At 51.1% G+C, this 26,857-nt stretch overlaps 1 protein-coding gene across 3 annotated transcripts; it reads right to left on the bottom strand.

Moving 5' to 3' along the window:
- Positions 1-1,893: 1,893 nt before the first annotated feature.
- On the bottom strand, positions 1,894-26,647 carry AP1M1 (adaptor related protein complex 1 subunit mu 1). 3 transcript variants are annotated; one of them, XR_013998805.1, is made up of 13 exons: positions 26,500-26,646; positions 20,428-20,584; positions 19,749-19,816; positions 17,950-18,080; positions 17,292-17,439; positions 9,044-9,170; positions 8,016-8,158; positions 7,441-7,512; positions 6,624-6,782; positions 3,488-3,613; positions 2,827-2,902; positions 2,081-2,700; positions 1,894-2,007 (listed from the first exon to the last, which is right to left on the bottom strand). XR_013998805.1 is itself a non-coding variant. In XM_081137376.1 (12 exons), exons 1-12 carry the CDS (start codon positions 26,539-26,541, stop codon positions 2,678-2,680), a joined length of 1,272 nt encoding a protein of 423 aa, XP_080993502.1. In that variant the 5' UTR covers positions 26,542-26,647; the 3' UTR covers positions 1,894-2,677. The 3 variants fall into 3 exon arrangements, 2 of the variants coding, with proteins under 2 accessions (XP_080993502.1, XP_080993503.1); XM_081137376.1 differs by having other exon boundaries at positions 1,894-2,700; positions 26,500-26,647; XM_081137377.1 differs by lacking the exons at positions 19,749-19,816; positions 20,428-20,584; positions 26,500-26,646 and adding an exon at positions 20,226-20,411 and having other exon boundaries at positions 1,894-2,700.
- Positions 26,648-26,857: the final 210 nt, after the last annotated feature.

Genomic DNA, 26,857 nt, shown 5'->3' with positions numbered 1-26,857 from the left:
TTCTCCCCGCCAATCTGATGAGTGTGAAATAGCATCTAATTGTGGTCTTTCCTTAATGAGGACAAGGTTAAACATCTTTTCATGTTTATTTGCCATTTGCATTTCATCTTCTCAGAATTGTTTGCTTACACGTTTTGCCCATTTTTCTAGTGGGTTCTTTTTCTGCTTTGCAGAAGTTATCTATATAACTTGAATACAGACTATTTGCCTTGTTAGATGTTACAACAGTCCTGTCTTAACATCATTTTGTTTTCTACATTCAAGTCCTTTTGCCTGTAATCACTTAGAGCATATTTACTGCATATTATATGTCTGATATTCCTTATACAAAGGTCTTGAGGATCTGTTCCTGCTGCTCACACAGCAGACTCTCACCCACGTTTTGTAATTTCCTGGATGTGCGCTCGTGTGGGTGGCTGTGTGTGAGAACCTTGAAGTCACTCCCCACTGGAGAGTCTGCTTTATAATTGTCTTGGCTTGGGTATCTCTAGACCATCTGGGCAGTGCACATTTCAGCTCTAAACTGGTCCTTAAAATACTTCAGGGGACGCCTCTTCTCTCCCAGCTCTCCAGCCAAGAGGGTAAAGAGCGCTTCCTGTCTCCCAGGGCCAGGGGCAGGCAGCTTTTCTAGCGAGCCCATCTTCCTACTGTAACTATGCAGGGGTCTCCATGGCATTTCACCAGCCTCCACAGGCCCAAAGTCCCACCCACCGCCTGGCCCTTAAATCCAAACTCCTAGGCTCCGAAGAGAGCCAGCTCATGCTATTTCTTTGGTGCCTGCTTCCTTTGTTTTAGGATCATGAAGATTTCCCCTTTCTTGTGGGTCCAGCTGTGCACATTCACTTTATCTTATGCATTTCTGTGTATTTATACTGGGTTTGCCAGTAAAATTGTCCTAAACATTGCTGGGAGCAGAGGGTCTGCTCTGTACTGTGGATAAGTACTCTCTGTCCCTTGGGGGCTCTGGAGGCTGGGGCTTGGTCTCCAGGAATGGCAGCGAGAATGGAAAATGGGATCAGACCCAGGGCCCTTTGAAGGGGGACATCAGGCTTGCTGTGGATGTGGGTTTGGGCAGTAAAGAGTGGGGCATCACGGGTGGCTCAGAGTTCTGTGGCCTGAGCCCTGGGCTGGGGCAGTGTTCTTTACTCCAAGTGGGTGGAAGGCTAAGATTCTACTCAGGAAGATGTCCACTAGACCTGCAAGGGGGAGCTGGATGATATAGGAGGAGAAAGAAGCCCAGCCCTTGAAGGCCAGGAGAGGGCAAAGGGGAGAGGGGCAGGTGGGCTATTAGTGTTAGAGGAGCAGCAGCATGAGGACTGGTGCCTGTGATGGGAAGATGAGGCACTTCCTGCCAATGCACCTGCCACATTCCCCTCTGTGGACCAGGCAGCCACAATCCTATCTATGGACCAGGCATCAGCTCTCAAACTCCTGTGTGACTCCGAACCACGTGCTGTTAACCGGTCTCCTGGGCTCTGTCCCAAGACTACCTTGGGAAGTCAGGGTGGGCCCATGAATATGCATTCCAGTGAACGCCCAGGGGTTACTGATGCTGCTGGTATGAGGACCACACTCTGAGAAAGACCATCAGGTCTGGGAGAGATGGGGCAAGCTGTTGGCAATCTGAGGGTTGGGGGTCACAACAGTCACTTCAGATGAGAGGGAAAGAATTTGCCTGTGTGCCCCCAAGAGGGGTGGCCCTGGTGGTTCAGGACAATGACTCTACTGTACATTGACTGCCCAGTTCCTCCTTCACCTGGGGGCAGGGCAGAGGCACTGGGAGCCAGTGACACACGCAGGGCCACACATAGGTTGGCGTGAGCCCTGCACCTGCCCCTGGTCACCCAGGAGGCATCTGCAGCACAGTGCATTCGAGGGAAGACAGACATAGGATTTAATTAATGAAATTTAATCTAATTATGACACAAACAGAGATGGGGGAGAGTGGCCAAGCACAGATGTGGATGACCTGTGTCCTCTGAAGCCAGCGGCCCTCGTTGCACCCACCTCCCCAGGTGGGAAAACACTGATGTGGCTGAGAGACAGCACTGTGTGGCACAGGTTAGCCCTGGGGAGGCACCTCAATGAAGCCTGTGGGTCCAGGACAGGAGCCCCCAAAGGGCCAAAGTGCTGGGGCTCTGGCCCCAAGTGGAGGATGGCGCACTGTGGAAGGAGGCCGAGGAGGAGGGGTCCTGTCCTCACTAAGTGCTGCCTGAGAGCTTCAGGCTGAGGAGCAGGAGGAGCAGACAGCAAGGTTCACGTAAACAGCAATGAAGAAAGAAGACAAAACCCCAGAGACACATGAAACACACGGTCAGCAGAACGGCAAAAAAGTGGCCCTGCAGCAGCCTGGTGAGTGTTTCCCATCTTTTTGGTCCCTGGGGCTAAACGGCCTGAGGTTGCAATGTGGCCTCTGGGGGAAAGACTTCACTTCCTTCCCCCCAGAGAGACTCAGGGGCAGGGACAGGACATCTGGAAGACGAACCTCTTCTGGGAGAAGGGGCTTTGGAGACAAAAGTGGTGATGGCAGAGCAGGTGTGCCTGGAGAAGGAGGGGGTCTCCTGGCAGAGCAGGGATGGTGGCCAGTGTTGGGGTGTCCTCCTTCTTCCGGCAGGCTTGGCAGGCCTTCTGGTGCTTCCACCAGGAGCCTCTGCACCAGGGCTGAGGCACTGACCCCTCACTGGGTCCGGAGCTGGTAATCTAGGACATGGGAGGGAGGTGTCCATGAGTGCCACCCTGGGGACAGCCACCCTGGAGGCAGCCGCTTGGCCAATGGGGACCCTCTTAGCCAATACCCCCACCACCCCATGGGTAGGCTGCACTCACCTCCATTCTGAGTGATGTAACGGACCCACGGCAGGGCCTGGTAACCGCTCTTCTCAATGATCTTCAGGTAGCGCACCTGAGGCAAAGGTACCAGGGCCCTGAGCATGCCATGCCATCCCCCTCCTAGTAAGCCCCTTAACCATCCTCCTGGGGCTGGGTGGGGGAGGCTGTGATGAGTGAGAAGAGGCAAGAGGAGGATGTAAAGGGCATCGATCTGTCTGCACCACACCTAGGCTGTGCTTCTAGAAGATGCGGCAGTCAGGATGTGTGCTCATTCATAGGTGTGGCCTCTAGAAGATTCCTGGAGAGGGGTCCAGGGTTTTCCGCCCTTTGAAGGTTTCCCATGGAGGTGCCCATGAAAAGGGGCCCCATAGGGACAAGTTTGTGGACACTAGAAGCTCAAACTCTAGTTTTGGGGGCCGGATGCACCTCTAGGCTTGGAGCTGAGGCTCAGAAGCAGGTGTGAGTAGTCAAGTATAGGCCTCATTCTGTCGGGGCCCAGGCTGCCCATGGAGAAAGGCAGAGCTGTGGCAAGCCAATGAAAACCCTTTTCTAAGCTGGCTGTGTTGCTGTGTGTCACCTGCAACCCTCTGAGCCTGGATGGACTCTGGGTCCCTGTTGTCCACATCTGCTCTGGGCCCTGGCAGCCTTGGGCACATACCTGGATGCCAGAGGTAGTGAAGTAGGGGATCTCGAACTTGACGCTGATTGGGGGCTTGCCCTCCTTGTCCTCAGCCTCCACACTGGGCAGGCCGAAGTGGGCCCGCATCAGGTACTCCTTGCCACCCTGGGAAAGTAGACAAGAGTGGGGATGGTCAGGCTGAGGCTCCGGCCCAGGTCCACCTACAGCTGTCCCTGGAGAACACAGGCTGCCAGCCTGGCCACCAAGCCTCATCCTGTGTGGCCAGCAGACACCTGACACCCCAGCTCCTCTAACATGTATACTCTTATCCTCCAGGCCCCATGGCCACCAGCCCCGCTGGGCAGACTGGAGACCATGATGGGCAAATTTGTTAAATTCTAAGGATCAAGAGAAAGTTTCACAAGCTCCCAGGGACATAAGACTAATTGCTTCAAGGCAAATGAGACCAATGGGCCTTGGGAAGGAAGAAGAGAGGAAGAGCGTAGGTGTGGGCTCCATGGGATGAGAGTCCCACTGTCAGGAGGATATGAGAGCAAGAGGGAACTGTCAAAATGAGGAATGCAGAACAGAGAGAGGTGACAAAAGTAAGAGACAGAGGCGGGGAGCTGACTGAGGAGCTGCTCTCGAAGGATGGTAGCTCTGGCCTCAGAAGCTGAGCAATGACTCTAGGAACAGGGCTTGGAGCAGGGCCAGCAATGACTGGAACCTGAGTCCTGGCAACGAGGAGTAAGGAGTCTTGACCTGGTCGTCTAAGCTCCCAGTGCATCTCGCCCAGAGCAGTGGGAGCAGGGGAGGGCACAGGTCCTGTCACACGTGGGACACCACCTTGGATCTCCAGGGCTCTTGCAGGAGTGGCTGCCGACCAGGGCTGCTTCTGCCCCAGAGGAGGGGCTGTCCTCACACCTCAGACAGAGCCAGGACTCCCAGCACCTGGCCCACGCCTCCCTCCCCGGGACTCTGTCTGACTGGGTGGCATGTGCTGAGTAGCAGCTCTGGGACAATGAAGGAGAACAAAGTGGCCTTGACAATAGACAAAGCAGGCAGCAGGGAGAAAATCAGCTCCATCAGCCTGCATATGACACAGTAACCAGGCCAAAACTCTGAGGCACGTCAAGACGAGGAAAACGAAAGCCAAAGAACGTGCAGAGAAGCCACCCTTTGGAGGGTGGGGGGGCTATCTCAATACCCGCCTCGAACTGATCACGCTGGCAGACGTGGGTTTAATTCTTCTATTAGTAGGAAAACTCAGTTTGGCTCACAGACCAAAACCCAATCCTAGAAGCTACAGTCCTATGATCCTTTTGGTAAGAAAGGAGGAGAAATAGTAATATGCCCATTTATATTTGTTTCTTTGGACCAAAAGTCACTTCAGAAGGTTAAGACACAAATGCTTCTCCATAATGGGAAAAGGTTAAGGGGAAAGGGATGGAAATGAGACTCCTGCATCTCCCCCCTCCTTCTTTTTAAAAATAGTTTTGACTTTTTAACCACATAAAGATTTTATACATTTCAAACACGAATTAAAACAGCCAACCCTGAATCAAACTGTACAGGGTTTGGAGAAGCGTAAGGTGGGAAGGACACCTGCACACGCACGTGTTTAAGATTTTTTTATGCAGCTCCTTTTGTCCCTTAATCTGTGGGGTTGTCTCAACTCAAAACACTGCTAAGTTCATTTGGCCTTTGATTTTTAGGAATCCCCTTTTATTTTTTTCCATTTTGATTTGATTTTGTTTTATACTAAACAAAGTCAAATGAAAATTTCAAAGATCAGACTAAAACAAACTACAGGCTACAAAATAAGGCACAGTCCACAATGGCTGGCATCTAGCCCTTGGCCATGTCCTCTGCCTCCCCAATAGCTAACCATGCGATTTATCTTCTGATTTATTCTCCCACTGTGTTTTTAACATAAATGCTGTTTCAAACAGTGGAAACGGTCAACAATCCAGTATAGTTATCGCTCCGTCCATGGAAGATTCTATTGCTGACAAAACTGACCACCAAGAAGAGAGTCAACAACCTGGAAAATGCTTCTGATACAAAGCTGAGTGAACAAAGAACACCAGACTGTCTCTATTCCTTGTTTACAACATCAAACAAAACACACACAGCAAGATTAGAATGAAACACACCAAAAATATAGTAGCAATTGCATTATGGTGATGGAATTATAGGGTTTTTTTCTCCCTTTATTTTCTACATTTTCTGTAATTTAATTATGTTATAGTTTTGAAGAAAACTGCTAACAAAAAATTCAAGGCACTAGAATGGCTGCATGCCCAACTTCCTTAACTCAGTTGGGACTGTCCCCAAGCCTCTCCAGGTCCAGACAGAGAGAATGTGGGACAGCAGTGACTGGCGGGAGCCTGCGTTACAGAAGATGAGGACAATGCAATCAGCACGGCACACATCGCCGTCCAGGCTCTCTGGGCACTATCCCCAAAAACCCAGACTCAAGTGGTCAAAATCCTGAACACAAGCCAGGCAGCCATGCCGGTGGGCAGAGCTGGCACAGGGCACAAAGTGCTACACCTTCCTGGAGCTGGATTCCTGAGACCTGTGCTGCTCTGCCCTCAAGGCAGTCTGTTCCCCTCCGGAAAGCTGAGTTGCAACCACAGTGTCAGAGAGCCAGGAAAGAAGGAAGGAAGCTGACCCTGCCCATTCTCAGACACTACCCATTCTCAGGCACTACCCATTCCCTCTCTTACCCCTGAGATTCTCCCTACGCTTGATTTTGAAAGTTCAGTTTCTGCCTTCCTGTTCCCTTGGCCTTTGGGGCTCCCCATCCCTTCCTCTGGCCCAGCCCTGGACTCCTGCAACCACAGGGTCATTCAGAGGGCAGGGAAAGAGGGAGGGAAGGAGAGAGGAAGGGGGCACTGCAGTGATGCTGAAGAGGAAGGTGGTGAGTGGCCCACAAGGCTGAGCCAGCCTCTGCTTTCCCAGAAGGCTCCAGCTTTCACTCCTTGCTCAGCCAGCTCCCCACTCCCTCTCGACCCTCCCAGAAGCTCCAGGTGGGGATCCTAGCCCTGTGCCCTGTCTCAAGGTTTGGGGGTATCCCACAGCTACTAGGCCGTAGCACTATGCAGGGTACCAGGAGCACAGGGAATGTGATGGAAGTATGGAGGGCCACCCCACCGAGAAAGGTGCTTACTGGGAAGGACTTGATGGACCACACAATCTCGCTGTTTTCCGGGACCCACTTGACACTCCCCACTGTTGTCTTAAACTTGGGTGAGTCAGCATCATTAGGCACGGGGATGTGGATCTCCACGTTGTTGGCTGTTGACCGCCGCTTGAATTGGCTCTTGGCCTAAAGAAGAGGCCCACATGGTCAAGGTTGGGAAGGGTGAAAGTGAGACAGCCCAGCCCCCACCAACCCAGCCTGCTCCTACAGGGGCAACGTGCCCCTCGGCCTATCTGTGGGACCCTCCACCAAGCTGACCCTGCCCATTCTCAGGCACTACCCACGCCCTCTCTTACCTGTGAGATTCTCCCTACACTTGACTTTGAAAGTTCAGTTTCTGCCTTCCTGTTCCCTTGGCCTTTGGGGCTCCCCATCCGTCCCTCTGGCCTAGCCCTGGCCTCTGGGACAAGGTCTGTGTCCCCACGGCTGGCCTGGGATAGATAGGTTCACTGAGTGGCAGGAGTGCTCTGTCTGGTAAGCAGTAGCCTTCCTAGATGCCTGGCCACAGGCCACCGCCACGATGACCACACTCAGTACCTGGGTGGGGTGTGTCTCCTCTCTGTGTCCCCAGCCCACTCCCAAATCTGAGCTCACAGTGAGGCAGCAAGGATGACAGTCTCAGGCCACACCCCCAGGACCAGAGTCACTGAGCCCCACGGAGGCCCCAGTCTTGTGTTAGAACTCTGTGCCAAAGGCCCTGGGCAGGCCAGAGACACAGCAACACTCTCACCAGGAGGGCTGTCCCATCCCCCAGGCTGACTCTGTCCACAGGGCGTACACCTACCTTGATCATGTACTCAATGCGGCTGTGGGAATGTTTTTCAATCACTGACTCAATCCATATCAAGGGCTTGACCTGTTGGGGAGTGTGGAGATGGCACTCACACCTGGTTATTTTACAAAGCCCCATTTCACAGAGGGGAGACAGGGGCCAGGGCAAGGGACCATTTGCTTAGCTGGGAACCCAGGTGTGAGTGCGACACACTGTTGCCTGGGGCTCTTGGAGGAGTCCATAGCCACACTAGGTAAGACTAGAACACAGAGACCCAGGCAGCAAGGAGATGCCAAGGGCCTCTATGAAAATGCAGAGAACATCACGAACCACATTGGTGGGGCTCCCGGGAAGGAGCAGTGGTGCCAAAGGGGCCTGGCCCCTCACAAAGCTTGGGTCTTCAAAGGGTCCTTGGAGCCATGGGCAGCCCCTGTGCCCGCCCTGGGTGTCAACTCATGGACATGAGACTCATCCTGGACAGGAAGAAGACAGGAAATGCCCCCCCCCCACTCTCCACCCCAGAGCCTCCACAGCTGCTGCCCAGTGGTGAGAGCCAGCCCCAGGGGAGAGGAACCTGGTGCACTCACGTGGGTATTGAGACGGTAGGACATGAGCTCGAACTCCCCGTCGGGTGGGATAAAGGAGATGGTGCGGTCGTTCTCAAAGCGGGAGAGCCGCACACACTGGTGGAACTTCACATCCTCCAGCTCCACTGACTTGCTTTTGCCGCCTAAGGGGAGGTGGGGGTAAGGAAGGGGTAGACCTGAGCCCTCCGGGTCGCTCTCAGTAATGCTCCCACTGGTTGGGGCCCACGGCTGGCAGAGCAGAGCTGCCCCAAATCTGTGAGAGTATCTTGGGCCACGAACACCAAAGGGACTGGTTCTTAGACAACCCTCCCCACCCCACTCCCGTCCCTCCTCACCCACCTGGAGACCCCCCTTCACATCCAGACATTTGGCTCATGCTGAGGGCAGGGCTGGTTGGCCTGGTTCACACCAAGTCACCAAGTAGGGGGGCTACTCAGGGCACATTTGTTGAATGATTAACAAACCCAACTGGGAGGGGGTGGTGATGGTTTGAGGTTCCTGAGGGCCTGGACACATTGTCCCTTGGGTTCTGGGGTCCTGTCTTGGTTTCCCAACCCACAGAGAGCTATGTGGCTCAAACCCAGCCCCGGAGGGGAGCCACCCTGATGGGCTAATGCTGGAGAGGCCCTGACTACCACTGCTGCAAATGTAACTGACCAGGCAGGACACTGCTTCCGCTGTGTTGGGCTGTGGCAGGCTGGGAGGTGGGTGATCTAGTTTGCAAACACAAAGCCCCAATAATCTGGACCCCTGAGGCTGCTCTGGCCCTGCCCTACAACAGGAAATTCTACTTCTGGGACAGGTCCCTCCTATTAATTTATTACACATTAATTTTAGGTATCATTTCTAGGTATTAATTTTCACAGCTGTCTTGTAAACAGTGTGAAAATATTTCTAAACCATGTGCTTGAGATAGTGTTCCTTCACTCAGGTGAACATTCCCTCAGTTCTAATTTGAGCCCAGGATAAAGCCTCCTGAGGGATGAGACCTGCTCTGTGCACAGGGCTCCCTTGGCCCGAGCACTCACGGCCTGTGTTGTCAAAGAGGACCTTGTCGTTGAGGCCCAGGCGTAGTTCGGGCATGCCTGAGAGGAAGACCCGCATCTTGATGGAACCCACGATCTCGCTGCGCAGGACGTTGCCGTTGGCACTGACCTGTGGGGAGGGGGCGAGTGTGAGGGGAGGTCCCAGCTCACCAGCAGTTGTCCCCCACCATACTGCGTGATTCTCCCTGCCACCTCCATTCTCGAAGCCCTCCTCACTGTCTCCTGAGGTGGGGGAGCCTCACCCATCCATCCAGCCTTCATGCCAAGTCAGCAAGGCAGACGCCTGTAGGCCCCACCCTCTAGGCCTTGCGCCACTTGAGTTCCTCCCTCATGGACAAACCTGGTGACCCGGGCTTGAAATACTGTCTGAGGGCTTTTCCCACGCACCATGCCCTCTCAGGAGCTCCTAACATCCCAGGGTAGACCTGGTGTCTCATCCATTAGGGACCTGGGGAGGCCACCATGCTCACATCCCTGACATCATTTCTAGGTATTAATTTTCATAGCTGTCTTGTAAACAATGTGAAAATATTTCTAAACCATGTGCTTGAGATAGTGTTCCTTCACTTAAGTGAACATTCCCTCAGTTCTAATTTGAGCCCAGGATAAAGCCCCCTGAGGGATGAGACCTGCTCTGTGCACAGGTGGAGCTTCCTGAGCCCTGACCCTTCCCCTGCTTCCCAGGGCGGCCCTAAGGTCTGATAACCATGGATCTAAAATAACAATGAGAACAGAGGGAATCAGTGTTCACAGAGAAAGAAAAGTTCCTCTGCACCAGATGCCCTCTTGGAACCCTTAACAGTCTGTGGGGTGGGGCTATGAGGCGAGCAACTCTATAACTCACGCCACCGGGAGGTACCTGAGAGTGTGATTAAAGCTCACAGCAGGCTGATGGGCAAACTGTGAGACACTCCCAGGCTGCTGGCGCTACTCTCCTTGAGTCCATTTTAGAGAAAAGGACACTGAGACAAAGAGGGGTGAGTCACGTGCTAAGGGAACAGAACAGCTGGCAGGTGCTGGACCCACAGCCCTGACCCCCACTCCAGAGTGTCCCTCTGTACAAGGCCACATCCACACCAGCAAGCGAGTCTGGGGCCACAGGGCCACTTCTCAGCGGCACCAGCCATACTCACATGGTGGAGGGCCTGAGCTTCATATCTCTGCAGAGCAGCAGGAAGTTCTGTCATTTTTAACTTGAGGGTCCCAACAGCACCACATGCCCACACGATAGCCCTTTGCCTCTGAAGGGAGCAGAGACCTGAGGTGCCGAGTGGATGATGACCCCGAGAAGGTTGCAAAACAAGACAGAAGGCCCTGCAGGTTCTAGCTCTGTCCCCTCTATCACTCGCTATACTCTGGCCACACTGGCCTCTCACTGTCCTCACCCGGGCAGGCAGCTCCCTGACCTCATAGTGCACAGCAGCTGCCGCTTCCTCTGCCTCTCGCCAGCCCTGTCTGCCTGTCTCTTCCCCTCTAGTGAGGGGCTGTGCCAAGCTGCTTGCTGCAGAGTCACAGCAGGACAGCACCTGAGGGCAGGAGGCACTCAGCAAGCAAGGTAGATGTGAGTCCTTCCTTCCCAGGCTCTAGCTGGCTGCTACTCCCACCTGCTTCAATCCATGGGCCCTTTGTGCTCCCCATGACTGTGACTGCCCCTAGGTCCTCTTATCTGGGGGGCTGTTTCTTCCTTGGGGAGCAGAGATGGCTGTCTGTAACTAAATGTGAAGTGGTGAATGCTGGGAAGGAGGGCCCAGGAAGTGGAGACAAAAAGCCACACAGCCTGAGGCTAATCTTGGCCCTGCAGGCAGCAATCAGGACAAGTGGCCTTCCCAGCTGAGGAGTGACAGGTGGCCCAAAGCCAGTGCCTTCTCCAGGGTGGGCACAGAGGTGTTTGCAGAGGGATCAGCTGCTTAAGTACACCACTCTGTCCAGATTTCCGGAATCCGGAGGCCAATGTTGACTCGGCTGCCAGCTCTGCAAACACTTAGGAATAAGACATTCCAAACATGCCTGGATGTCCACACCTGCCTCCTGCTGCCTCCCTGTGTGGAACAACAGGGTTCTTCAGGCACAGCCCCCAAAACATGCCCCCAAACCCTCTGAACTCTCCATGCTTTCCCATGCAGCTGGTTATAAACTGCCCTTGGGATCTGCTTTTCCACCCAGGACACCCCAGAGCCCGATGGACCATGCTTTGGGCTCAACAAAATGTCAGACCAAGGTCCTCAGGCAGGAGGGGAACGTAGTTTGCAAGGCCACCGTCTTTTCCCTTGGCTTAAAAAGTATGAAGGCAAGTAGTCACACTAAGTCCACTGGGAGCATCTCTTTGGGAAGCACTCTCAGCAATGCCACGTCTGGGAACTCAGTCTATAGAAATCAGGCCCAGGTAAGGGAGATGTCCAAAATGCATGTCTAAGGATGCACAAACATGCTAATTTCTGCACCATCTGTCACTATCAGAATGGGCATACCTGAGTGAGCCACATGATGGGACTGGCTCAGTCAGGTTGGGGCTGGGCTACCCAAACAGTGGAGGTGGGGCAATTTCCAATGTGGAGACAGGCACGGTGCAGGCGAGGTGGAGTTGGCTTGCATTCTCTCCCTGCCACTGATTTCAACTACAAAACCTGGGCAGGAGGCACTGGCAACTATGGGAAGACTGAAAAGTTCAGCAAGAGGATCTGAGAAGGAGCAGCGCCCCTTCCCCGCTGTGAAAGTGCAGAGGAACCCGGAAGGAGAAGTGAGCACCAGGGCGCAGGCAGAACTCTCGGAAACCTCTAGCTTTGGCTCCAGAAGGGGATCTCCTACCACTCGGGGGGAGTACAGAAATCCCTCATTTCCCCCACTTCTCTGCTCTCTCATGTCCCAGGCCCCACGCAACAATCTAGCTGCTATTCCAAGAGGTGGGGCAAGCCCAGGATTCAGGCCTAAGTGCAGACAAGTGCGACAGTGTGGGGATCTAGAGCCCCAGAACCAAAAAGGGAAGCCCCAGGCTGCTGGAACATACCAAGCAGCTAGTAGAGACTAAGGAGTTCAGGAAAGCAACCCCATGGAGTTGTTTATGTCTCTAGAATTCTCTAGAATTGGCTGTGCATGGATAGGATCCTAATTAGCATACCAAAGACTTGGAAAACCGATGTGTCCAGACTGACCACTAGGCAGTGCATACTTTGGAGAGACTCAAATTGCAAATGGCACAGTAGGCTTTGAAAACTGAACTGACACTCACTGCCCACAGAGTGGGAGTTGAAACTGTGGCCTGAACTGAACCAGGTCAACTGTCAACTAAAACAAAAATATCAAATTTTCCATATAATTTAAACAAGACCTAGAATATTACAATGTTAAAAATTCCAGGATATAATCTAAAATTATTCAGCATAAAAAAATATATATGAAAATTTCAGCTCAAATGGAAAATACAATCAACAGATGCTAACACTGATAACAGATACTAGGATTATCTGACAAAAACAGCTACAATAAAAACTGCAAACACTCTTGCAATAAGTGTTAAAATTTAAAATCTCAGCAAAGAAACATGACAGGAGGAAGAACCAAATGGGAATTTTAGAACTAAGAAGTACAATAACTGAAATTAAAAACCCGGTGGGTGGGCCCAACAGCAGAATGGTGATAATGGTAAAGGGTCAGTGAACTTGAAGACAGATCAATGGAAATTATCCAGTCTAAAACAACAGAGAGAAAAAATTATGGAATAAAATGAACAGAGCCCCAGGGACCCCTGGAACAATAATAGAAGGTCTAACATTCATGTCATTGGAGTCCAGAGGAAAAGAGTGAAATGATGAGAACAAATTTGAAAAGATCACATTCTGGGCTATTACATCAAACCTTAACAAACTTTAAGGAGTTGGCATTATACAAAGTATATTCTCAGACAAGAAGGAAATTGAAAATCAGTGACAAGATAAAAAGAAAAATCTGCAAACATTCAGATTAGAGGAAAGGTTTCAAATCAATACCTTCAAAGAAGAGCAAAATTAACCCAAATCATGGAGAAAGAAATACTACAGATAACAGAAATCAATGAAGTTGAAAGCAAAAACAATAAAGAAAAATCAAGGTTGATTCTCTGTAAACATCAATAAAATAGATGAAGCTCTCACAAGGCAGACAAGGAACTAAGAAAGATGACATAAATTACTAGTATCAGGAATGAAAGAGGGGATATCAGTACAGACCCTGCATACATTAAAAAGATAATAAAGGAATACTATAAACAACACTATGCATATAAACTCAATGACTTAGAAGAAATGGTCCAACTTAAAGAACTGAAATTTGTAGTTAAAAATATTCTGAAAAAGAAATCTCCAGGCTCAGATAGTTTCACTGGTGAATTCTACCAAATAAAAGTAAAAATAAAATTTATAATAGCTTCAAAAAACTGAAATACCTAGGTATAAATCTAACAAAACATGTACATGGCAAAAACTACAAAATACTGATGAAAGAAATCAAAGATGTCCTAAATACCTTTGAGACAGCATGGAGGGACCTAGGGAGTATTATGTTAAGTGAAATAAACCAATCAGAAAAAGACAAATATCACATGATCTCACTCATATGTGGAACATAATGAACAAAATAAACTGACAAACAAAATAGATTTAGAGATATGGAAGCATGGAACAGACTGATGAAACTCAGGGGTGGGGGCAGTTCGGGAAGAGATTATGAAAGAACTTATATGCATATATGCATAACCCATGGACACAGACAATAGTGCGGTGAAGGCCTGAGGGAGCGGCAGATGCAGTGTGAAGGGGGTCAATGGGGGGGGAAAGGGGGACATCTGTAATACTTTCAACAATAAAGATAAATTAAAAAAAAAAAAAAGATGTCCTAAATATACAGGGGGGCAAAAGTAGGTTTACAGTTCTGAGTATGGAAAATAATACAATAATAAATAAATAATACAAGAATAAACTCTGTTTCACATACTCACAACTGTAAACCTACTTTTGCCCCACCTTGTATAGAGAGACAATACTATTTCATGGATTGTGAGACTTAATATGCTAAAGATATCAATTCTCCTCCAAACTGAATAACTGAGTAATTTAACACTACCAATCAAAATCCCAGCAGAATTTTTTGTAAATACAGACAAGCTGATCCCAAAATTCTATACAAAGCAAATGAATAGGTAAAACAATTTTGAAAAAAGGGAATGTTGGGAGAATCACATTATCTAATTTTCACACTTACTATAAAGTTACAGTTATCAAGACAGTGTGGTAATGGTAAAGGAACAGACATACAGATCAATGGAAAAGAAAGATAGTCCAGAAATAGTCTTGCACAAATAAGGCCAAACAATTTTTAACAAAATACAAAAGTAATGGAGAAAGGATGGCAATAAATTCCTAAGCGAGGTGAGCTTTCTGATTATGGAGCACTTCACTTTCTAACTTTATATACTCTTTTTTTAAAAAAAACACAACGTGGAGAAACAAGATGGCGGCGTAGGTAACAGCTGCACCCGCCGCCTCCCGCAACCACATCAAAATTACAACTAAAATACAGAACCACCATCACTCAGAGCCTCCTGAAACCTGGCTGAACAGAAGCCCCACAACCAGAAACTGAAGAAGCACCGAGACCGGGAGGAGGGGCGGAGACGCGGGCGGATTGGGGCTGAATCGAAGAGACGCGGCCACGGGCCCACACCTGGTGCCACGGTTGAAACCCGGAAGGGAATCTCGGCGGCGGGGGTTTCAGCCCCACAGCAGGCCCCCAGCCAGGGCTCCAGGCCGGGAGGAGACATCCCAAAACCTCAGGCTGTGAAACCAGCGGGGACAGTGGCTGAGGGTCTGGGAGGCCGCGGGAGCCCCAGCAGCTCCTCCTAAAGGGCCGCGCACGGACTCACTCGGATGCGCTCCCTTGGAGCCCAGAGCCGGACAGCAGCCTGAAAGGACCTGGGACACTCGGGGAGGAACTAACCTGCCTGAAATCCGGGCGAGAGGTGGAGGGGCGGCTTCCTCACAGGCAGAAGAGCTGCAGAAGCCATTGCTCCTTTGGCGAGTCCTCCCCACACACAGTGGGCAGGCAGGCGCCATATCTGAGTCACCAGCACCTGACTCGCACCTTTGGCCCCGCCCCGTGATTCTGAGAGGCCCCGCCCCTCCCCACCTGCAGCTCATCCAGGCCATTTCCAGGGGCTTTTCTGTGCAAGTGGCCTCGTGAGCCTCATGCTTAGGACTTTCCTAAATCTCTCAAACAAGCAGCAGTGGGCCCCATACGGCTTGATAAGTGGCCCCAGGCCTGGCACTAGTGGCAGCTGCATTGGCTCATAGCTTGGCCTCTCCTGGACACCTCCAAGCCCAGCACAAGTAGCAGCCAACTACGGTTTGCTGTGTAGCTCATGCTGGGTGGCCCTAGGCAAGGCACCCACAGAGGCTGACTTTGTGGCCCCAGAGACAGTGCACCTGGTGGTCAGACTCAACCATGCTGGATTATAACCCTACCACATCCACGAGTGACACACTCAAGGGGCGCACTTGGTGAACCAAAGCTCCACCGAAGTAAATCCTGCTCCATAGGGATGTCTCCAGCACAGCAGCTCTCTGGGTGTAATTGCAGCTGGTCCTCACAGCTGATTGGCCTGGGGGTCAGTTCCTCCCAGTGACGCCAATAGCAACAAAGGCTCAACTACAACAGGACAGTGCACACAGCCCACACAGGGGAGCACCTAGAAGGCCCAGCTCAGGTGACTGGGGAGGCTGAGCCCCTGGGCCCTACAGGACACCTACTACACAAAGCTACCCTACAAATTCCAGGAGACATAGCAGCTCTACCTAATACATAGAAACAAACACCTGGAAGCAGCCAAAATACAGAGGCAAAGAAACATGTCACAAAGGAAAGAACAGGAGAAATCTCTAGAAGAGGAACTAAATGAAATAGATCCAAGCAAGCTAACAGATAGAGAGTTCAGAATTTTAGTTATAAGGATGTTTAAGCAGATGGTTAGGGAAATAACTGAGAAAATCGATAACATAATAAAGTACCTATTTGAAATGAAGGCTACACGAACTGAAATGAATAATTTACAAGGAATCAACAGTAGAGTAGAGGACGCTGAGAATCAAATCAGCAATTTGGAACATGAAGAAACAAAAAACACCCAACCAGAAGAGCAGAAAGAAAAAAGAATACAGAAATATGAAAATAGTATAAGGAGCCTCTGGGACAACTTCAAGAGGCCCAACATTCGTATTATTGGGATGCCAGAAGAGGGAGAAAGAGATCAAGGAATTGAAAACCTATTTGAAAAAATAATTACAGAAAACTTCCCCTACCTGGGAAAAGAAATCGACTTTCAAGTCCAGGAAGCACAGAGGGTCCCAAACAAGAGGAACCCAAAGAGGCCCACAGCAAGACACATCATAATTAAAATGCCAAAGGTAAAAGACAAAGAGAGAATCTTAAAAGCAGCAAGAGAAAAGCAGTTAGTTACCTACAAGGGAGCACCCATATGACTGTCAGCTGATTTCTCAACAGAAACTTTGCAGGCCAGAAGGGAGAGGTAAGAAATATTCAAAGTGATGAAAAACATGGAACTACAACCAAGATTGCTCTATCTAGCGAAGCTATCATTTAGAATTGAAGGTCAAATAAAGAGCTTCACAGACAAGGAAAAGCTACAGGAGTTCATCACCACCAGACCAGCACTACAGGAAATGTTGAAGGGTCTTCTTTGGGAAGAAGCTAATGAACAAAAGAATCTGATGAACTGAATGGATCCAGGGACATTGATGCATGCGGCAGACGGTCATGTTTCGGAGGTGGGAGGGAGGGACGGGGGAGGGTGGGAGAAGATTGGCCAGGGAGGTTATATGCATATATGGATGACCCATGGACACAGTCAGTAACAGGGTGGGGGCCAGTTGCGGGGGAAAATGGTATATCTGTGATGCTCTCAACAATAAAGATAAATTTAAAAAGAAAAAAAATAATAAAAATAAAAGATGTTTAAAAAACAAACAAACAAACACAACATTCATGTATTGATTCTAAGTAAGAACAATAGTTCATGAAGCTAAAACAAGCTCACGTTGCAATGAGTAGCCCCGACTGAATCCTGCTGATCTACCACACAGAACCGAAACATTTCTCAGGGCTTTGCTAATTTTAAAAGTCTAGTTGCTTTTACAACAATCATGGAGAAGACAGCATTTTTAAAAAAGAAAAAAAGGAAGCTTACCAAGAGGTTCACAGACTCGATGACATCCAAGAACACCTCGTTCTTTCGGTACTTGATGCCCTCGGACCGCCAGGACACTGCATTGGTGACAGTGGCTGGGGGCCGCGGGGCCCCTGTTTCCAGCTTGTGGCCTTCCTGAGTGATGTACCTGTGGGACCATGCCCAGAGTTAGGGCAGTCAGGCACTGACTTTCTTGAAAACAGCCCCTCACGGTAGCAGGCACCAGAAAAGGAAAGTAACCTGGTGATCCCACTCCCCCTTGGGGAACAACAGGTATGAGGCATGGGCAAGTTACGTGGCTTCTCTGAGAGTCCTTTTGCTCCCTACAATGGGACACAGCGCCTGAGACTGTGAATCGAGTGGATGTAAAGTGCACACACAGGGCCGGGTTCACAAGAAGCACTTAATCCATGGTGGCCATTATTTGAAGGGCAGGATTCCAGAGAAGGAAGATATTTTATCACAGTCTCCTTTGTGACAGTAAAAACAGAGGCAGGTGACTGACTCCCTAACAACCAAGCATTTAGTGCACCTTTGTGGATGGAAAATAAAGACCTTGTACCAGGAAAATGCTCATACTATGCAGGGTTGCTGCGTGGGAAAGAATCCCAAATTGCCCACTGCTGTGACCCCCCAGGCCTCCACTCTGCCTACTCACTCCTGTAGAATCTTGCTGTCTGTAGTCTGGGGGTAGCCAAAGTCCATGAGCTCATCCAGCAGCTCATAGATGATGACAAAGTTGTCACGGATGCTCTCCTCCTCCAGCTCCTTAAAGTACTCTGAAAACACCTGTGGTGTTGGCAGTCGGGGCAGGCAAATGGGTGAGAGGGAGGATGAGGGTGAGAGGAAGGATGAGGCAGGGAGAAACGCCTGCACAAATCCATTTGCCCCGAGGCCCAGAGACAACGGCCCTTTTGCCCACAAGCTGCATTTGTCTATCTCCTAGGCTTGGTGACATACTATGAACTAAACCTCTGACTCAGGGAATGAGGGCAGCAATGTGGCTGCCTGAGAGGCAGGAATCAGGATAGGGGTCGTAGGCATCCTCTGAGGCCTGGTCAGAAGCCCCGTATCCCCATCCCTGTGGCTCTCTCGTCCTCTCCATGACGGACAGCCCAGGCCTAGGGCCCCTTCCAGCTTCTCTTTAATTCCCACTGTAACTGTTACCCTTGGCCACTGAGTCAGAAGTGGCTCAAATGAGAGGCAAGAGCCACTGGGGATAGGACAGTGGTGCTTCTGGACTCTTCCGGCCTCCCTGAGTTGCCAGTCTGTATAGCCGTGCAGGCAGATGCATCTTCCCCATTTCAGCAGGAAGTTAAAGGCTCGAGGAAGGCATGCCAAGGCATGTTTCATTAGCACTACCACCAAAGGAAGGTCACCAAAGCAGAGAGAACTGCCAGACACTCCTGGGAGAACCTCCTCCTTTCCACCTCCCCACTCCCAGGCCTTGCTTGCGACAGCACCACCACTCCACAATGAAGGCCCACTCCTTGCTCTCTCCTCCTTGACCCTGTGCCATCACCACCAGACCAGCCCCTGCTCCCCAAGGTTTAGCATAAGTGGTTTCTGAGCTAGCTGTACCTGGTACCACTGGAGGTATGAAAGCTTTCCTGGGCCCACCCCAGGTCTCCTGGGTCCAAGTCTCCACTTTCTTCAACCCCACACCCCAACTTCAGCCAGGAGCCTCCATTTCTCTTCTAGAAGCTGCAGCAACCTCCTCACTGGCCTCCATGCTGCCCTCACATTCTTTCTCTACTCAGCAGTCAGAGATCATCTTAACTCAGATCAGGTCTGGGCAGTCCTCATTCAAAGCCCTGCACCATCTCTCATCACACTTGGAATGAAATCTAAACTCACTAGGCCCTGTATGCCTCCCCCCAGCCCCACCGTGGTCCAGCCCTGCCAACTTTGCTGACCTCAGCCCCAAACTTTCTCCCTCGTTCCCTATGTCCTGGTACACTGGCCTGCCTGATGTTCCCTGACCACACCACGTGCAAGCCTGCCCCAGGGCATTTGCATGTGCTCTCTCTGCCTCCCTATCTTGCTGTCAGCCTGGGCCTGGCGTGTCAGCTCTCTCCATGGCGGGCCTCAGCAGGCCTCTACTGTGACAGCCCCCCAGGATATTCTGAGTATAGTCTGGCTCTGCCGTTTTCCCGGTTACCTCACCTCTCCAACCCCTGACTCTCAGCTGTCTAGCCTCCACCCTTCCACAGCCAGCTGGGGGCATACTTGTCCCTCCTGGAGTCAGGGGGCACCCCTGCCCTGAGCCCCACCTTCTCCTATTCACTTTCCTCTCCTCACCAGGGTGCAGGGGGTGAGGCGGACAACTAAGGCTGATGAATCCCATACATGGGGCAGCTGGAGTTCCCCTATAGCTCTTGGATGGTTGGTATGGGGAGGTACACAACACAGCCAGGGTGACTGACATCCCTCCAGGGCCCCTGTGGTTCGACTCACCTGCACCACCTTATAGAGGAAAGAGAATACCAGTGACACGCACGCATTCTTCTTGGAGGTGGCAACCACTTCGTGGCAGCTATAGTTAAGGAGCATTCAGAGGCCTAGGCCATCACCTCGCAGACCCTGGGGCTTGGAGCCTCCCCAACCCTACCCTAGCTGTTCACTTCCCATCACATTTAAGGTGATATCCTATGAGACCTCATAGTATGTACCCTGCTGACTCCTCAGGTCTCACTCCTACCACACATCCCTTCTCCATGGTCCAGCTACCCCCGCTGTAGCTTCTGGAATGAGCCCCCCTTTCCCTTGCAGAGCCTTCTCTCAGGCCTAGCGTTCCTTGGCCTGACCACTCCTCTGGTTGACAGACGCCTTGCCTACCTGCAGGTCTCCTCCAGAATGTCACCCCCTCAGGGAAGTCTTCCTGGGTCCCCAGACCAGGTGAGGTCCCCATCACACCCCCTCCTCGTCTAATACCCTTGTCAACGTGTGTTCTCTGCCCATCTCCTCAGGCAGCAGGGAGCTCCAGGAAGGCAGGGTAGGGTTGGGCCTCATGGCCTTGCTGTGCCTGGGCAGCTCTGCGCCAAGCCAGGGCAGGTGCTGGCAGCTCTCAGTTGTGTGTGTGCACACATACATGTCCACAAAGGAGTGCCACAGGAGCTCTCCCGCAAAGGGATACGATACAGGTTGTTGTGCTTGATCCACATGAAGCGGACACCCCCGTGGGCCAGGATGGGCGACAGCATCCCTTCCTCCTCCTTCTCCATCAGGATGGGCATGAAGTGCTCCACTTCCGACATGTCCACGTCACCTCGATAGTTTCGGCAAATGAGCACCTGGGCAGGGGCATAAGGGAGGGAAGGCATTTTCATTTAGAATGTCTGCGGCAGGGATGAGACATGCCAGCTTCCCTCCCTCAGGGGACCCCAATCACAGCCCTATCCATTAAAGAGCATACTGGAGACCATCTGATTGCCATCCCACAGGGAATTCCTCCAGGGGAGTGCTTCCGAAGTGAACTTCAACAGGGACCAGCAGGGTTCTTTGCAGGGGAGGGTGGGAGGGAATGTGGGGCAAGGATCTAGGACTGAATTGCTTGGGAGACACCAGGTTCAACAATGTCCCATAGACTCTCACTGCAGACCTTCTCAGAGCCTTTCCTGTGCTAATTCACCCTGCTCTTCTGCCTGTGTCAGGGCATCTGTTTGGGGGACACTGCTGAGTGCTCACATCTGCTAGAACCCAACGCCCCTCCCCACCCTCCTATGGTCTGAAGAGGAGAAGCCCTTCTCCTGGCCTCTCCCTTTCAGAGCCCGTGGGTTTAGATATGCAGCATCTGGAACCCTCATCCACTTCTGGGGGAAAAGAAGAATGGGGCAACCACTTTGGGAAAGTTTGGCAGGTTCTCACAAAGCTAAGCCAGCTTGTGACCCAGTTATTCCTCTCTTAGGTATTTACACAAGAGAAATTAAGCCATACTGTCCATGTGAAGATTCAGATGGGAACATTCAGGCAACTTTACTTTAAATGGACCCAGGCTGGAGAGAATGCTAAAGTCCTTCAACAGATGAATAGAGACACAAACCATGTCCAACCGTACCATGGGACACTCCTCAGCCATGAAAAGGAGTGATCAATCACACACACAACAGCATGAGGGAATTTCAGGATGACTGGGCCATGTGAAAGAAACCAGACAATGGTTGACATATCCTGCACAATTCCACTTTTATAAAATCCTGGAAAATGATGATAGAAAACACATCAACAGCAGCCTCAGAACAGGCTGGACAAAGGGCTGGACAAAAGGGGTTTGAGGAATCTTTAGGGGGTGACGGAATGTGTGCTTATGGCTCCCTGGGTATATACAATGACTGACTGGTCAACCTCTAGGCTTTAAATAAGCCAGTTTATTACACGTAAGTTACACCTCCCTAAAATAATAAAAGAGGTTTGAGGCTTTACCAGCCTGAGCAAGGTTCTATTTGGAGATGCTGCCTAAAGCTGCACGGGCTCTCATGGGCTCACGAGGACAGTCAGCTACAAAACTCAGAAACGTGCTAAGATCATCACTGAACTGACCATCCTGGGAACTGCCTGTCTCAGAACCTGTAGTTGCATAAAATACATCATTGTCTTTATTGTTTCAATCCAGGGGGTGAGGGAGAACACCTTCCTTTCCGAGTTTCTCTCTCCTGGTGTGTGGGCAAGAGGCGCTGTGCCCTGTTCCTACTAAGGTTCAGGCCTCTTAGGGATCCAGCACCCAGTGGGTGAACTTGTGGGCACCTGGACCAAGCTAAGGGACTCCCATGTACTCCTTTATATACTCCTTGCAAGAGTATATACTGCCTCATACACGGCCCCAGCCATGAAGGAGGACTTATTTTTACAGAGACTGATGTGCCATGACCTTATTTTGGATTAAATGCAGTCTATGCAGGAGAGGTAGTGCCACCTGCCTGAGGTCACACAACAAACAAAACTGAGTCAGGATTCTAGCCCCACTTCTCACTCCCTGCAGGGCCACTTATGCTTGCTAAACACATTGTTTTTGGGGACTTCCAAAGGCCTACCTTCTTCCCCAGGTATCCAATTTTGGGGGCTGCTGCTGGCATGTAGTCCTGGGCCCCCAGAATGCTCAAAGAAAGAGCAGGGGGCAATTTACTTGCTCACTCTCGCCAGGGATGCACATAGGTCTGCTCACTCAACAAGTATGTACCATGTGTCCCTCTATGGTGGCACTGTGCTGGGCCTGGGGACACACACAGGACCAAGATAAACAGGGTCCCTACACTGGAATATTTGAGGGCATCCCTGAGGATATGACTTTCAAACTGAGGCCTGAGGGGACAGGAGGGATATAAGCAAAGGATCACTGTGGCTGAGGCCATGGGTGTGGAGGACACAGCTCATGGGGGGACCTGGGAGCCCTAGTTAGGTGGAGTAAGGATAGCCTCTAAGCTGGGTCCCAGATGAGAGGACAAAGACAGGGGACAGAGGAGGCAGGCAACATTGAGGTGATAATCTCCTACCCCTGCTGTTGCTCTTAACCCACAATTCCTTCCCCATAAAGAATGAAAAGGGTCTTCTTTTTTTGGAGTGGGAGGAATTTCTTTTTTTAAATCCTCACTTGAGAATATTTTTTCCATTTATAGAGAGAGTGGAATGGAGAAAAACAGAGAGAGAGAAGGAGAGAGAAACATTGGCATAAGAGAGACACACTGATTGGTTGCCTCCCACACAAGCCCCAACCAGGGCTGGGGATCGAGCCTGCAACTGAAGTATGTGCCCTTGACTGGAATCGAACCCAGGATCCTTCAGTCCACAGGTCGACACTCTAAACCACTGAGCCAAACCAGCTAGGGCTTTTTTATTTTTATTTTTATTTCAGAGACAAGAAGGGAGAGATAGAAACATCAATGATGAGACAGTCATTGATTGGATTCCTCCTACAAGCCCCCTACTGGGAATCGAGCCCACAACCTGAGCTTGTGCCCTGACCAGGAATTGAACTGTGACCTCGTGGTTCATTGGTTGACACTCAACCAATAAGCCATGCCAGGAGGGCGGAATTTTTATGAGTTTATTTGAGCCAAACTGATGACATACCTGGAAGCAAATTCTCAAATGCTCCATGGGTCTTCTTAAACAGAAGTCAGACTAGGTCTCTCCCCTGGTGAAACTGCTATCTACCCCAGCCTCCCCTCACACAGAACTGCAAGTCGGTCTCCATGGTCGTCTGGCTTCTTCACAGCCCCTCCAACACCTCTCCATCCATGCTCCCATGGCTCACCCCACTCTAGCCATCCGGGACCCCTTTCTGGTCTCTGAGTAATCCACATCTGCTCCTGCCTCAGGGCCTTTGCACATGCAGTTACCTCTTCCCAGAATGCCCTGGCCTGGCTCTTCTCACTTCTCAAGTCTCAAATCAGATGGCACCTTCTCCTAGAAATCTTTCCTGCCTGTTCTGGTTGAAAGATTCTATCATATCCCTCTCTACCCCAACCCGTTTACCTTCATTGCCCACATCACAGCTGCATTATACATTTATTTGCATCCTCATTTATTGCCTGTTGTTTCTACCAAAGTCTAACACTCCCTGAGAACAGCGACCACTTCCAACTTGTTCATGGCTGTGTCCACATCCATGGTGGCTGCTTAGTACATGTCCATACAATGAATGCAGGGGCGCAAAAAAGGAGGCCAGGATAACGCCCAGGTCTCTAATACGGGCAGTACTATGGATGGCAGTGTCACTCATTGAGATGGAGAGAGAGCAGGTCTGGGCGGTGGCAGTTCATTTTGGGAAATGCCAAGTTTGTACTTGCTATGGGACCTCCATGGTGTCCCACAGGCCAGTGGATCTCCAGATAAGTGCTCTGGACTACAGCACAAATTTAACATGAATCAAAGCCAGCCCAAGGAAAGGACAGTATGGTAGGCACACCTAGGCCCAAGCCTGAGGGTCAACATCCAAGGGGAGGGCAGGAGAGGAAGGACCGGCAGCTGGTGAGAGAAACAGGAGGAAAACGGAGAGTACAGTGACCTGGAGACTAGCAGAAGCCTGCTGAGGAGGAGAGTGGTAGTGGTATCAGAAGCTTCAAGAAGCAAGAAAGATAAGGGCGGAGAAGTGCTGTTGAGGGCTTTCTATCAGCTAAGTAAGGCCATGTTGGTTTCCTTGGTGATCAGAGGCTATGGCTGGCAGATAGATGTGTGACTGTGAATTTCTTGACATGCCATGATCTTATTTTGGAGTAAATGCAGTCTACGCAGGAGGCAAACTTTCAAAACATGCAGTCGGTGGGGAGTAGAATAATAAATGACATGATGGCTGCTGAGGATGGGAGGGAAGCCCATGGCTGCCACAAGAGCTTCCCACGAGGCAAGACTGACCATGCTTCTCCTGGGCTATAATCTCCTCATGGTGGCTCCTCCTTCTGGAGATCAAAATGGTCCCCTCTGGCCCTCTGTCTTGTCTGGACATATCAACACCTGCAGCCCTCCTCGTGCCAAAGTCTATGCTCCCGCATTAAAACTTTCGGCTGTTCATCACTTGAGCCCATGGCGATGCCTTCTTGTCCACCTGACTGCAACCTGGTCACTTTTCTAGCTCTTTCTGGAAGCACTGTAACTACCTCTCCAGTCAAAATTGAGATTGGATAATTGCATTACCTGGGGTCTTGTCCAGTCCCTTATGGCTAACTGGATCTGACCATTAGGATCCATGTGTTTCCCCTGCCAGATCTCCAGGCCCATGCAGGCTAGTGGGGACTGTGGGCCCAGAATGGTGAAGGCACTTGCCCCAGGTCACACCACTGAGCAGCAGAGATGAGTTTTGACCTCAGTGCTAACTGCACAGTCACAGTAAGATGGTGAGCACAGGGCATGGTGCAAGTTAGGTGCTGCTAAAATTCTGCTGAAGGAACAAGTGAGCTGTGACAGGCAGCCTGTGGGGACTCTGGGGACACCGTGGCGAAGGTGGAAGAACATATGCTACCAGGACTTAGGGGCCCAGCTAGCACCCATCAGCCTTGGCATGCCCTGTCTTTCCTTGCCTCTAAGAAGGCTGGGGAAGAAAGTCCCACACTGGGAATCACCGGCTGTTGACTCTGGGTAACATCCAAGGCAGGCAACCCACACAAGGAACTCTGGGAAAGTGCTGGGGTGGGGAATGTCGCAGGAAGCAGCAATCACTTCCATTTCACTTTCCCCTGCTTCTAAGCTAACTCCTGCCTGCCCCACCTAGGCTGGACACCCACAGTCTCTAACTGATCAATGTGGGACTTAAAACTTAATGTTGGATCTGTTCTTGTTGCTCCCAGATGCAGGAGGCTTGCTTTCCATCCAGCAGGATGGACTAGGGAAAAGGGAGCAGACTACCTCTAAAAGGATTCGAGAGCCCTCCTTTAAGCAGCTTTCTCATATACCCCTGGGAAAGGCACCTGGGTGCTAGTTATGTCCAACTCCTCCTTCATGTCTCAGCCAGACTTGTCATTCCCTCCAGGAAGCCCTTCCCTGACTCCCAGCTGAGGTTGAGTCTCCCTATTATATCCAGCATTATTGCAGTTTACATTTATTTGTGCTTTTTGAGATCAGTGTCCCTCGCCCCCAGACTGTGAGCTCCAGAAGGACAGCACCTGACTCTGATTTTGCTCACCCAAGGCAGCCCAAGGCTTAGCACCCTGCCTGGCAACTATGAAGTGCTCCTCAAATTATCAGCTGAATGAACAAATGGTTCTGGGTTCAACTCCTAAACCTGCCACTTCTCTGTGACCAGTGTGACCTTGGGTGGGTTGTAGAACTTCACCACAGTTTCTTCCTTCTGTAAAACAGTTCTCCCACCACCTATCTCACCGAACCCTTGTAACTTAATTTCACAACGAATGTTAATAAATTCATACACAGACTGGCACAGAGAAACAGCTGGATAAACAGAACCTGCTGTACTCCCAGAGGGCGGGGCTGGCCCGAGAGCACCCAGGGTCCAGCAGCTGCTCAGCTCTAGGCCTGGCTCCAAAGCCAGCAGCGGCTCACCCTCCCCGCGGCCCTCACCGAGGTCTGAGTTCCCGCCCACAGGGAAATAGGGGTCGGGCTGATCGGTTGCCTGGCAACAGGGCGAGACCTATTGGTTTCTTTGCTTAGGACCAGGGTGGGTCCCACTGGTCGGTGGTTACCCAGCAACAGGGTGGGTCCCCAGGGACTAGTTACTCGCCGGTTGCCCGGCAACGGGGAGGGTGGAGAGCCCTCGTACCTTGCCCTTCAGGTCCAACACGTAGACGGCACTGGCGGACATAGCGGCTGCGGGAAGCCTCGGCAGTGGCCGAGGGCGGCGGCGACGGCAGGAACTGCCGGGCGCTGAGTAAGGCCAGGCACTCCCAGCGACAGCACGACTCCACTTCCGGTCCAAAGGGCCGCGCGCGGACCGTTATGTCCGGTAGGGGGAGGAGCTGCCAGGAACGCACAGGCGCAGAGTGCAGTATGCGCAAGCGCAGTACGGCCGTTGCGACCTTATTTTTCTCTCCCACCTAAAGCATCCCGGAAGTAAGATCCAGAAGGGCCTGCCGGCAGAGCCAACTGATACAGGGCACCTCTAGCTGCTGTCGAAGACT

The sequence above is a fragment of the Miniopterus schreibersii genome (assembly GCF_964146895.1).
Source record: "Miniopterus schreibersii genome assembly, chromosome: 4".
Lineage (NCBI taxonomy): Eukaryota > Metazoa > Chordata > Mammalia > Chiroptera > Miniopteridae > Miniopterus > Miniopterus schreibersii.
Note: the sequence above shows the minus strand (reverse complement) of the source record. Positions and strands in the feature narration are given on the sequence as shown.